The 15,000-nt window shown below is 32.8% G+C and overlaps 2 protein-coding genes across 2 annotated transcripts in view; one reads left to right on the forward strand and one right to left on the reverse strand.

Annotated features, from left to right (window-relative positions):
• Positions 1–15,000, forward strand: part of LOC115216605 (neuronal acetylcholine receptor subunit alpha-7-like) — a 974,486-nt gene that overhangs the window by 447,975 nt on the left and 511,511 nt on the right. The window lies entirely within an intron of this gene.
• Positions 13,416–13,754, reverse strand: LOC118765218. The gene has a single exon (XM_036506946.1). The coding sequence runs from the start codon at positions 13,752–13,754 to the stop codon at positions 13,416–13,418; it is 339 nt and encodes a 112-aa protein (XP_036362839.1).

Raw genomic sequence — 15,000 nt, forward strand, 5'->3', positions numbered from 1 at the left:
ATATATGTGTATATATATATATATATATATATATATGATTAATAATAAAAGAGTAAGAATAGAGATATTATTTACATCATTTTAAGACAATGTTCATAGAATGATTATTTTTTGTTCGATAGTGTACAAAATATTACATAACCAAACCATTTAATCAGACATCTCCCTGCAGTTAAGAAGCGTATTGATCTTTGAAAAATCAGACACCGTGTTCCTGGGAGATATATCTGAGTACTTGTTCATGTGTACGTGTGTGTGAGTTTAAATTCATACACAGCACAGCAATCCTGTTTTCATCACCTACAACCTCACCTTTCCAGCCGCACACTAATTACTATGACCTGCTCTTTCTAGACTGATTATTATAGCCGTCTGTCATACTGACAGCGTTCACGTTTCCTCATTCGTCGTTAATATAGAGAAATTCAATTCGAACTCAATACTCATCGATTTCAGCTTTTGCCTCCCTGTCTTTCGCTATAACAAAAATGAGAATTACAACATCCGCCATATGTCGCGCAGGTCGTAAACTTGGAAACCTACAACATCGAGAGTATGGAGAAATAAAATAAAAGCGAAACACTTCCAAGGAGAATAATTTCTATGCATAAAGACCATTGCAGAATACTGTAGAGGAGAATATAAAGCAATATCAAAAGTTTAAGAAACACAATAGAAGAACACAAGCGAATTCAAATAGATATAATTAAAATGTATAGAGGCCTTAAATATATAATTCTCTGTAGCAATATCGGCCTTACCTAGTCAAACGATATTATAACTGTGGTATTGTATTCTCTTTGATGTCTGAGTCCAACCTACAGATAGCGAAAGTGAAACGTATACCAAGCCTCGGAAACATACACTTGAACGGTTAAAAACAATGTATTCAGACCGTTCAGACATTGAAACAAAAGAAATAAATATAACGGAACATATGATTTCTTTCTTTACCACCCATAAAGAAATCTGTACATGCAGGCATACATATGTATGCATACACACACACAAACACACACACATACATACACACACACTCACAAACATATATATATATACATATATATATATGTATATATATACATATATATATATACATATATATATATGTATATATACATGTATATACATATATATATGTATATATACATGTATATACATATATATATATGTATATATATGTATATATACATATATATATGTATATGTATGTATATACATATATACATATACATGTATATACATATATATATTATATATATATAATATATATATATATATATATATATATATATATATATATATTGATAGATACGTGAATGATTGAATAACTCATACGTTTATGCAAGTTCGTTTCATTGAATGTCTGGATATATACAGATATAAACTAAATAGATCTGCTGTCAGTATTGACGATGATCATTTCTCTCCAGATAGCTTGTTGCGTCTTCCGAAATACTTATACATTGAATGTAAGAGTCAAAGACTCACTGTCACAGAGTATCTGGCAAACTGACCCATGGTATTACAAGTACGTGGCACCAGCCGTGTTTCCACGCAGCTTTCACATAACAAATTTTTGTAAGAAATTATTATGTACCTCTGAGAGTAGAGTGAATGTTGTTTTTATCACAAATCCATACTGTGATCTAATTCTTCATCTCATTATTCCACAACAAATTTATTAACCATTGCGTACATAAACACACACACACACGCACACACATATACACACATACAGTCAAACACACAACATACATGCATATATATGTAAATATGTACATATATATGTGTATAGAAATACATACATATATATATTTATATATATATACACATATATATTTATCTATCTGTCTATCTGTCTACCTCTTTATATATATATATATATATGTGTGTGTGTGTGTGTGTGTGTGTGTATACATACATGTGTGTATATATATACACACATATATGTATACATGCATATATATATATTACTCTTTTTTTTACTTGTTTCAGTCATGTGACTGAGGCCATGCTGGAGTACCACCTTTATTGGAGCAAATCGACTGCAGGAATTATTCTTTGGAAGCCTAGTACTTATTCTATCGGTCTCTTTTGCCTAACCGTCATGCTATGGGGACGTAAACACACCAGCATCGGTTGTCAAGCGATGTTGAGGGGGACAAACACAGACACTAACAAACACACACATACATATATTATATATATATATATATATATATATATATATATATACCTATATACGTCGGGCTTCTTTCCGTTTACATCTACCAAGTCCACTCACACGGCTTTGGTCGGACCGAGGGTATAGTAGAAGACACTTGCCGAAAGTGCCACGCAGTGGGTCTGAAGCCGGAAAAATGGGGTTCGCAAGCAAGCTACTGACCACACGGCCACTCATATCAACACTATATTATAAGATGGCAGCGCTAAGCAGTGTGGTGTACAAATACAAGGTTATCGTCATTGAGATGAGAGAGACGAGGAAACAATTTATATGCATACGTATAAATATATATGTGTGTCTATGTGTATGTATCAATATATAATTATATATGAATATGTATACTCGGATATTCACATCGATAAAGGTATGTGCATATAATCGAATGGAAACTAGCTACTAGCGCAGATTTTTCATAAATATACATACCTAGATATAACACATGCATACCTATATATATATATATGTATATATATTGGCAAGATCAGCCCTTATGAACGTATAATACTATACTATTTGGATAATATATATATAACATATATCATACATATGTATATATATTACATATATTATATGTACATATATATAATATATATATATATGTGATACATATATATATATATATAATATATAATATGTAATATATATAATATATATATATATATATATATGTGTGTGTGTGTGTGTGTGTAATATATATATAATATATATGTTATATATAAATAATATATATACAGTGTATGTAATATATATATATATATATATATATATTATATATATATATTATATATATAGATATATATATATATATATATATATATATATATAATATACGTAATATATGCAATATATATATATATATGTATGTAGTTACATATATGTAGCTACTGGCACTTTCATGTATATGTGTATACGTATATATATGTATATATTTTCATGTATACGTGTGCACACACACTCACAACGCATATATGTATATAATCTTCTATGTGATTATGTGATTGGGTTTTTATATATTTCTGAATTGGTACGCTTTCACTCAGCCACATAAATATATACTAAACTGAAATAAAAACAAAAAGGAAACGAACTCTCAACTCGGGAATGTGTACTTCAAGGAGAACATTTGCATTTCGTTTATTACACTACAAATATTTCACTGTGCAAAATTTTTGTTTCTATATTTCTCTTCATTTGTATTCATTGGTTCTTTTCTTTCCGCTTCTTTTCGTCTTCTTACATTGTAATTAGATGACCGTGAGGATAAAGCCGTTTCTTCCCCCATAATAAGGACCTTTAAAAGAAGAAAGGAACTAGATCAATAAACAAAACAATTTTTCTTTTCGTGGTTCATTACATACTGTTGTATTGCTTGATATACTTTTGTTCCTGTACTTGTTCTATATATACATACATAAATACACACACACACGCATAGACTTAAACAGACAGCCACCCCCCACAAACACACATGCATACATCCACAAAGACATAAACACAGATATTGCTTGTATTGCCGTTACTGGTCGAGGCGTTCTACTTTGTTTCAAAATGTATTCTTTTGCCAGCAACGCATATATACATACATACACGTCTGTATTTATACACATGCGTGTATATATATGTATATATATATATATATATATATATATATATAAAGACATATATACTTATACATTTACAATAATATATGTATGTAGACATATATAATGCACATGTATAAATATATATAAAGACATATATATACATACATTTACAATAATATATGTATGTAGACATATATAATGTACATGTATATATATATATTATATATATATATATATATATATATATATATGTATAAATATATATATATATGTTACTCGAGCATAAAAGCATGCGTAAGAACATTATATTTAAGTGTATTTATAGTTGTTTTATATCTCAATTATTTTAATATCCTATTTTCGTTTTCTTTATTAAATCATTCACTTAGAAGAACTCGTTAATACTACTTTTGCACCTCTTACCGAATCGGTAATGCATGTGTGTATATGTGTATATATTATGAGTGCATGTGTGTGTGGGTGGGGTGATTGACACAGATTTACAAATATATAAAGAATTATATACCGGCTCTTAATGAGCCTGTCCCTTTTTAATCGAACTGAAATTCAAACGAAATTCACTGTTTCGTCACATCAGTATTAAGTGCTATATGTAATGAATGTCAAATACAATCATGGTTTGGCTTATATATCATTTTGCATAAGAAAGTCAAGTATTAATGCAGGCGTGACTCTGTGGTAAGAAACTTGCTTCTCAACCACATGGATCCGGGTTATTTCGCTTCGGCAGGTGTCTTCTACTATAGCCTCGTACTGATCAAAGCCTTGTGAGTGGATCTGGCAGACGAAACTGAAAGAACCCGTCGTGTATACTTTACATACATATATATATATATCATCTGTGTGTGTGTATGTATGTATATGTGTGGTCCTAATGAGGGATTGACAACCGGTGTTGGTATTTACGTCCCCCGCAACCTGGCACTTTGGCAAAAAGAGACCGATAAAAATAAGTTCTAGGGGCGATTTGTTCGACTAAAACTCTTGGGGGCCGTGCTCCATCAAGGCAACAGTCGAAAATGACTGAAATAAGTAAAAAGGATAAAAGAATAAGAGAGCTTGTGTATAAAAGGGACCCAGTATATGCCTCAGTAGACTGTTAGAAATAACATTAAACCTCCTCAGAACTACAACATAGTAGAATTTCAATTCCTTGGATGACATAAAAAGATACCTTGATGAATTCTTTACCATGAAACCACCTCAATTCTGACAAGAGGGTATTTTCAAGCTAAAGAAAAGCTGGAGACGCATTGTGCAACAAAATGGTTCATATTTGGTTAATAAAAAATGTAATAGCAAGTATTTATTGACCTTTTTCTTTCCTTGACAACTCAATATATACATTTAAGGACTGCATGATCATAGTTGTATCGTCTTTGAATATAAGTCTACCGAATTATGGATGACTGGGAGCTTAAAACCGTCATAGCGATAAGTTATATAATGTTTTCATTCAATAACTTATATAAACAGTTCTAGGTACGATGTAGAATACTGATCTTCGTATACATAGATGTTCGAAAAGACACATGTACCTTCTTTTAATATCTCAATAGACGGTCTATGCTTGCTATAGAAAGGTTTTTTTTCTTTAACTTTGTATACTGTCATCATAGTGAGTCCAGTCAATTCTATTTTCATGTAATTTAACATTTGTTCATGGCTGAAAATAAATGGTAAGAGGAATATGTGACGGTAGATGGGAAGAATACATGAAGAACAATGGAAACACACGCAACGACACATACACACTTACACGCACGAACACACACGGATAGACGCACGCATATATATATATATATATCTATATATATATATATATATATATATATATATATAGGACGAAAGGAAGTTTTCTTTAAAAGACGTCTAAAATGGAAAATAATTTTGAATAATTCTCTCTCTTCCCTCCCTCCCTCTCTCTCTCTCTCTCTCTTTCTCTCTCTCCCTGTCAATACCATACACTTTTGATAATCAAACCTGAAACAAATTTAGGTTATTGATCAATAGATACATACATACGTACATACAAACATACATACGTACATACAAACATACATACGTACATACAAACATACATACGTACATACAAACATACATACGTACATACAAACATACATACGTACATACAAACATACATACATATATTGATTGAAATAAACTTTAAATGCATACTTATAAATTTTCGATGTATTGTCAGCTTCATTTAATTCTTATATACTATTAATTGTTTGAATTAATAACTAATTAATTAACTTCACACAAACACATACACACACATACATATATATACATACATACGTACATTCTTTTTTTAATCCTCCACACCCTAGTTAACAAAGAACTTACTACATCTATGAACTAAAATTTATATTATTAAGAAATGAAAAAAATAATAAATTTAACTGATTAGAACTAGCAGTAAAGTCATTCGTTTTGTTTTTCCAAATATACCCAAGTGTACCAATGATCTCACACATTCTCCAATATATATATATATATATATAGATGACAAAATTTGCCTTACGAATAAAGAGGAACAGCCTAGACCCCAACCCAGATAACGATATCCATGTATCGCAACTGTGTAACTGAGTACCGTATAATATTTCTGAATGTCCGCACAACAAAACCACAAATGTATAGTGGTGAGGCTTACTAATAATTCCACCACATAGCCAATGGGAATCGGGAGAAGATTTGTAGTCCTCGTATGATATGCTATGATGCTAGACCAGAGAAAATTGAAAAAAATTAGTTAATAAACTTCTGATACACTAAACTACTCTCATGTGTACATTTATTTCTACATTTAAAGGTTCGATTATTTTTTTTTAAATGTCGCCTTATTGAATTGATGTCAGCATTGAGCATACTGATTTGCTTTCAGCAATTTTTACATAGGTACCTACTTAGGTTTTGTAAGTTTCCTCCGTGATTGTCTTAGATATTTCAGTCCTCCTTTCGAATTCCAAATTCTAAGTGCATTTAGATTGAATCAACTTCGAAACTATGAGGACATCCAGAAATACAATTCGATCTGAGATCTAACAGATTGTAGATATTTAAATATATTTAAACATTTTCCATTGCAATGCATGAAGTTAATACGAAATATAATTTTATTAATTGTGACTCATCTTCCTTCCTTTCTGAATGTCTGGTTTCCGCCGTGCCCTGAGCCTATTATTCATTACCTACTTGAAGACTGCTGATTTATGGGACTGGCACACTAACGAAATATTTCTCTGATATTCCCAAATATTCTTCTACTATTTTTACCTTTTAGTTACCCCAGACAAAAACTACAACAACAACAACAAAAAGAATGTAGAGCTACAATTCCCTCAAAGCAGACAATGCAACAAAGTTTCAATTTCCAATTAATACGATTGTACTGTTATATTTCATGAAATTACTAAGACACATTCTTCTCTAGTGCTATTTTTGAAATATAAGGAATTAGTTCGGCGGCAAAATTGAAGTCAGTATTTATTATATCAATATCTATAACAAAGAGTGGAATGCATGTTCTTAGAATTATGCAAATCAGTCACAGATAATATTCTAAGAGTGTGTGTAATAGTCCTTTCTATGAGTCAGTTAATATATATGTGTTCATGATATTCGAAACTGCTGGCAACTAATCTGGCTTGTAAGAAAAATGTGATATGATGTTATATGATAATTTGACATATTTAACATGGCATATGATATATGGTATCTGGATTTGTGAGATAACGGTTTGATTTATTCTTCAAGGCCTATTGGTCTTTGCATCTCCATGTTTTATATTATGCAAAGACGGACAAATACGTTAGACCAGTGTGTAATTTGCTTTGTATTTGACAGTCTATTATATAGGAATGTATACATACATGAATATATGTATAATTTAGTATATTTACAGATGCATACAGAAGCATGCGCGCGCACACACACATACAGACACAAAAACACGGATACAAACGCACACTCGCTCACTAATACGCCCTCTATCTCGCTCACCAGCACGTACTTATCACAATTACGCATGCAATCAAAGAGACAAGCACACTATTCTTGCATACAAACATACACAGGGATATACAGATCATTATCATTATTTCCAGCAGTCCGTCGATAATAGACGATGACTATCCATAATTGCAGGCATGAGTTGTATTGGCAGAGTAAGTAGATCTCCGCTACGAGTTTTCGTCCTACGTTGCTGTAGTCCCACTGTGAATATCATTCTCTGCTTATACAGCATCCTCGTAGATTAGTCGGGATTTATTCTGATTTCCTACAATCAGCCCATATCTCGAGACTTTCCTTTGTTTCTTGACAAATACCCGAGACAGCGACGTATTTCTTGCAGTATTTACTCTTTCTTCTTAGGAAATTAGACGTTATATAAGATCTCACCGAGAGTGTATTACACACGCATCCTGCAATTTACGGAATCAGGTCACCTACATCCCTGATGTTCCTTCTCCTTTGAAAGCACGTTGAGTTTCAAATACAAAAATTTGAGACGACTCAAATACTAAAAAGAAAGACAACTCCGAAGTGAATAAGAAACCAATCAAAATATTTTGAATGCTGGCGCCTTCTGTCTTCTCACCTGTAGCAAAATACTAATCAGAGACGCTAAGTAATGAGCTGGCGCTGATGAAACATTAACTGCTTCGAAATGCATGCATACATCAACCCGGAAGAGAGCGCTTCAAACTCGCAATGGTGTGTTTATATCTTCCTGTATACAGTGAGAATATTTCCATCACAGATTGCAGTGAAGAGCCTTCTGAATGTTGCAAACATTTCTGAAAATATTTGAACTGTGAACTGCAAATTTATATCTACCGCCATCACAGCTTAACGCTCCCAATTTATATATTTGTGTGTTTGTGTGTGTATGTATGTGTACGTAAATGCGTGTATGTATACATATATACATGCATATATATATATATATATATTATATATATATATATGAATGCATGTGTATATATATATATAAGTATATATATATATATTCTACGTCACTTTACATCCTTCTATTCTTAGATAAACTATTACACATTCAAATTTGCGCTCTTGCTTGTAAATTGTGCTTAAATATCTATAATTCTTGTGCAATTATTTTCACATACAGTTTCTTATATGTGAGAGGAAACACACATGGATACGTATTTGATTTAAATATTCAACCATATATTTGTGTGTTTGTGTGTATGTACATACGCATATGTATATATATATATATAATATATATATATATATATACATATGCGTATGTACATACACACAAACACACAAATATATGGTTGAATATTTAAATCAAATACGTATCCATGTGTGTTTCCTCTCACATATAAGAAACTGTATGTGAAAATAATTGCACAAGAATTATAGATATTTAAGCACAAATTTACAAGCAAGAGCGCAAATTTGAATGTGTAATAGTTTATCTAAGAATAGAAGGATGTAAAGTGACGTAGAGGAGGAATGAGGCTGCATGACTGAGAGAAAAAGAGGTATTTTTCTATACATTTGTGGTTTTGTTGTGCGGACATTCAGAAATAATGGCGATTAAACAAATGTTAAATTAAAATTTTAAGCAATCCTCTATTTAGTAGAAAAGCATTTAGAGTTTGAAAGATATGAGATAGTGAAACAGAAAGAGAGTATGGAGCAGATAAATAACGAAAGGAAGGCAGACAGAAAAGAACAAAAAGATGAGGATTAAATGGTTAAGAACGAAACAAGCAACGAAAATATACAAGCGAAGAATTAATGAATGGAATATTAAAATGAAAGACTGAAAAGAAACGGGGTAGAATGAGAGAGAAAACTTGAAGATTTAGTCATAGAACAGGCTTAGAAATATAGAAAGATTGACAGCAGTGAACAAAAGCAGAATATTTAAACTGGAAATGGGATTTAAAACTAATCAAATATAAAATCCAAATATTTAGAGAATTACAACAAATGAAGGTCTGTTTCAAAGAACATTATCCCCTATTCTAAGAAATTCAAAAAATAATATCAAAATGGCGATTCCTATTGTTAAAGTGGCGTGGTTATTTATAATGAATCTAGGAAGAATTATGCATATAAGATTAATTAGATTAAATTTAAGTCAAATCGTTTCGTGGCAAGCATAAAGAGTAAACATTAGAACTAGATGTTTTCCTATCAATTCAATTATAAAGTTGCAGAGAGAGATGTATTTTGTTTCTATTTTTTCCCCAATACTATAATCACTTTTGAAAGATTGGATTTAAGCAACGACTTCATGTTGGTTCTTCTCATCTCTTACCTCTTTTTTCTTATGAGAAGGCGTGGAAAGACATCGATATATCGATATGATAGGGCTTAATATACGTATATCAACAATATCACTGAAACAAAATAATACTAGGAAGCGATCTGGGGGGAAAAAAACAAGTTATTCTTTAAAATGTGTAATCCACTCGTAGTCATTAACTATGCTTATAGAAAATAGTTATCATTTTCAATTTAATAAATTGATTTGAGTTCATTACTTTATTTGGAGTTTTTGTTTATGAATGCCTGAATTGTAAAGGACTTTGCTTACAACTATGATATTCCGAGTTAGATTCCGTGTGACATCTTATGCAACTGAAATTTTCTATAGCTATGTTTTACCCATAGCATGGAGTGAAATTCCATAGATGGAAACTGTACAGAAGCTCATCGGATGGATTATATCTCTTAATCCAACGTTCGGACAAGCTTGTCATACATTGAGTTGATTCTGCCAGAGAATTATGCTAAGTGTACATGTCTCAGTGGGATACTCAACCACTTATACGTAAGTCCAATTAACAGGTAATGTTGCTGATCGCAAAACTTAATGCTTATCATGAAATCACACGAGAAATTTATATGTAAATATGTGTATGTATAGATGCATATGTTATGTACATCTATGTATTAATGTACATATGTGTGCATGTCATCCGGTTGCTCTACTTGCGCGGATTCCTTTGCCCCTTTGTCGCCATCCAGTTCTACTATTCATCATAATCGGTATATCAGATGGATTGCATTTTACATAATCACAAATCTGCTTATCGTCTTCTGCTAGCTCTTTAGTCATATGTCCCCATGAAAGAATTTCACTGACACTTTCGTCTTTAGCACTCCAGCAATGCTCTGCGAATTTGACTCTTCGATAATATCTGATACTGGACGAAGGTTCCCTTACAATCGTTCATTAGACAGACCATCTCTACATACAAATGTAGGCTCCATCAAACCTTCTCTCTAATTCTGAACTAGGGTTTCATGCAGAATCGACATACAATAGAAGAGAGGTAGTAGTTGCTTGAAAGAGCCTTTTGTTATCTTGTATGAAAGTCTAAATTCCCACACTGACGGCACCGCAGGCTTTACCAATGGGGATGCTTACATCGCTTTCGCCGTAATACTACAAGGAATATATCTAAAATTTATATGTCTCTATTTCTATCTATTTATCTGTCTGTCTGTCTATTTCTCTCTCTCTCTCTCTCTCTCTCTCTCTCTCTCTCTCTCTCTGTCTACATCTCTCCCAATGTGTATGTGTGTGTGAGAGAGAGAGAGAGTATCACTAACCGTAAAATGTCATTTAAAACTCCCGCCTTGTCAGAGAATTGTCCAATGACATCAATTACAACCATCAAAAGCTTTTTAGAAACTATAGTGGACAACAATGGACAAATGTTTAAGGAATTCCTGTAAAATTTATCGATTACGTCTTTATATTGTTAATGTTATATATTATAATGAAACAGTTTACAGTTCATGTCAAGGCCAGAATAATTACGTCCTGCCAAAAATTAATAAATAATGCAAATAAATACCGAAGTAAAAAGAAATGAGGAATTCTTCTTTTGAATAAGGCATATTAAATGCACGAAACCTGACGCATGTAAAGCACCCATCATTACACTTTCATTTATAGTCACATTTTATTCTACAAGGGATAAAAAAGCTATTTCAGTGTTAATTAGTACAAGCTTTATATATACATGAATACACTTTGTAATGTATTTTAAAGAATTCGAAATTTTTCTACAATCAGTTCCTCATTTATCTTCTCATACATCACCGCATTTCTAATATGAAGAGCATTCTAATGACTATTTGAAAAGCTTTCATTTAAATGTTTCTTCCTGTATCCCCCGTTTTCTTCTATATAAAAGAAAAACAAGTATTTGATGGAAGTAATATTAATACTTAGATTTATAACATGCTATAAATAAAATATCGCTTCATGTTAAACCTATGAAAGATTTATAACTGTGAGAGATGTCAGTTTGTTACCAACATTTCTCATATACCATGTATCCTTTAATTATTTAACATACCTTTACAATTATAAATTATTTTTAATCATATCAATAAGATATTTCATAACATAAATAATTACTACATGACTATTTTCTCAACACCCAGGATTCAGGAAGCTTATTACATCGACAGGCTTCAATTTTTCCATATGTACCTCCCAATACATTACAAAATTTCCGCTTAAAAACACACCAGCGCACATATACACACGTATGTATGGACACGTATATGAATACCTGGATGCATAAATACTTACTTTAAATAAAATGCATATGCATCCAATGAATTAAAGAGGATTGTACACTTATGATAGTGGAGGCACATTGCCTAGTAGTTTGAGCAGCGGACTCGCGTTCGAGGGATCGCGGGTTCGAATTTCAAACGGGGTGATGTGTGTGTTTATGAGTGAAACACCTAAGCTCCACGCGGCTCCTGCAAAACGTAATGGCGAACTTCTGCTGACTTTTTCGCCACAACTTTCTCTCACTATTTCCTCCTGCATCTTGCAGCTTACCTGCGACGGTCCTGTGTCCCGTCTAGGTGGGGAACCTATACGCCAAGGAAACCAGGAAACCGGCCCTTATGAGCCAGGCATAGTTTTGAGAAAGAACAAACAAACACTTATGATATATATCCGCATGTAGGAAAACTGTGTCCCTATATATAGTTTCTTTAGGTTTATAGATAAGAAGCATTCTATGTTGTTTAAATCAGTTCCTCTCTTGGCAGCCATATAACTGATAAGATATATGAATGCCAAATCATGCATGGAGACATAGTTTGGACCTTATATACATTGAATATCAAAAATACATCGCAGTATATAATCCGCCCGCGAAGTAGTGGGTAATGAGGAGCTCAGTCGAACAGTTCAATACACATACATGCTTACATAATTAGATTCATATATACTGTGTATATACACAGATTAGATTCATATATACTGTGTATATACACAGATTCACACACACAGATATGTACAGATATGTAAGCTCTCCAAAAATATTTAGAAACGACAGAAACGTTTATTGTCAATGATGTTTACATCATTCTAAAGTTTCAACATTCATCTATTTTTCTACATAATCGCCATTTTGGTCGATGCATTTTTCTAGGCGCTGGGGCAGTTTTTGTATGCCAATGTCATATCAGCCCACCATCATATCGTTGAGAAAGCGGCCAAATGTTCTTTCACCTTAGGGAACAGTTGGTAGTCATTGGGTGCCACGTCCGGACTATAAGCTGGGTTGCCGTTTATGGTCTTCTCTGAGCATTCGTGGGACCCATCTTGCGCACACCTTCCGATATTGCAACTTTTCACTCAAAACCCTATGGATGGTGCTTCGGGAAACATCAGGAACTAAAATGCAGAGATCATTTGGAGTGATCCACCGATTTTCACGCAGGATTTGCTCAACCTTTACGACTGACTCGCCATAGATTGATAGCCGCCTGCTTCTTTCCTCGTCATGACTTTCAATACGATCAGTTGCAAACTCTCTACACCACTTGCGGACATTTTTGACATCCATGCATGACACGTCGCCATACACGTCCATCAACTGGCGATACATTTCAATCGCTTTAATGCATTTGCGTTCAAAAACTGAATAACTTCGCGAACTTCACACTTGGCAGTAGCGTCAATCGGGAGCTCCAGCAAATACGTCTGCCAAGCCAAGACTAGTGTGGCAGTGAGGCGCGCGGCGTGACAGGCGCATGCACAACAAATACAACAGTGTTGCCAATAGCAGCACGCACAGTTTAAACTGTGTACCCAGCGATTTGGAGACCATACTTTGGGGATTACCATCGTATATATATATATGTATATATATATTAGCTTTCTCTCTCTCTTTTTCTCTCTCTCTCTCTTTCTCTCTCTTTCTTTCTCTCTCTCTCTTTCTCTCTCGCTCTCTCTCGTTCCTTCTCCCTCCGTCTCTCTCTCTCTCTCAGATCGACTTTGCCTGATGAACAGGTGCACGGTATACCACGCCTCAGGTGTCGAAATGAGCGCAGAGCCCCGTGAGATGAGGCGTTCCTGTCAAGAATACAACGTACCACACATCTAGTGTTTGAAATCACGTTCTCGCGATCGTGGCTGCAGCAACCTAACCACTAAGCTATGCGTGTGTGTATATATATTGCTTGACCGCTAAATCTACAAGTTTTTTTTTTCATTCTCTCTGATTTGTTTATCTTATTCCTTTCTGTTGTAGACCATAGGCTCGAAACGTATAATACTTCTCCATTTTTCACTTTTCCGAGCGTCAAATTAATACACCTGGTTGTTGTTATCCTATACCTTTAATATATATATTTATATATATACATATGTATGTATATACGCACTCACTCGTATTTATATATATATATGTATGTATGTGTGTGTATGTATGTATAAAAACAAACACACACACAAAGATGTATAGAGTGTTTTGTATTTGGAAATAATATGATTAATTTATATGTCTGTTGAAAATTCACATATAATTAAGCATTTAAGACAGAAGATATGTAGAACGTATTTTAAATTATAGAATTAAATGTGTAACAGTTACAATAATAAACACACAAAAAACAATAAAAATGATAAAAATGTTGATGATGATGAAAATGATCATGATCCTAACAATAATATTAATAATAATAGTAATAATAATAATAACAAAAATGATAATAATAACAATAAGAAGAAATTTCAAATAACTTGGAAAGATACGGGAGATCTGCATATGTTAATGATATGTGGAAGAACAGGAGATGCAATCGTTATAAATTAAATGTTTACGGCATTATAGCGGATATATGATGTACCTT

The sequence above is a fragment of the Octopus sinensis genome, linkage group LG10 (assembly GCF_006345805.1).
Source record: "Octopus sinensis linkage group LG10, ASM634580v1, whole genome shotgun sequence".
NCBI lineage: Eukaryota > Metazoa > Mollusca > Cephalopoda > Octopoda > Octopodidae > Octopus > Octopus sinensis.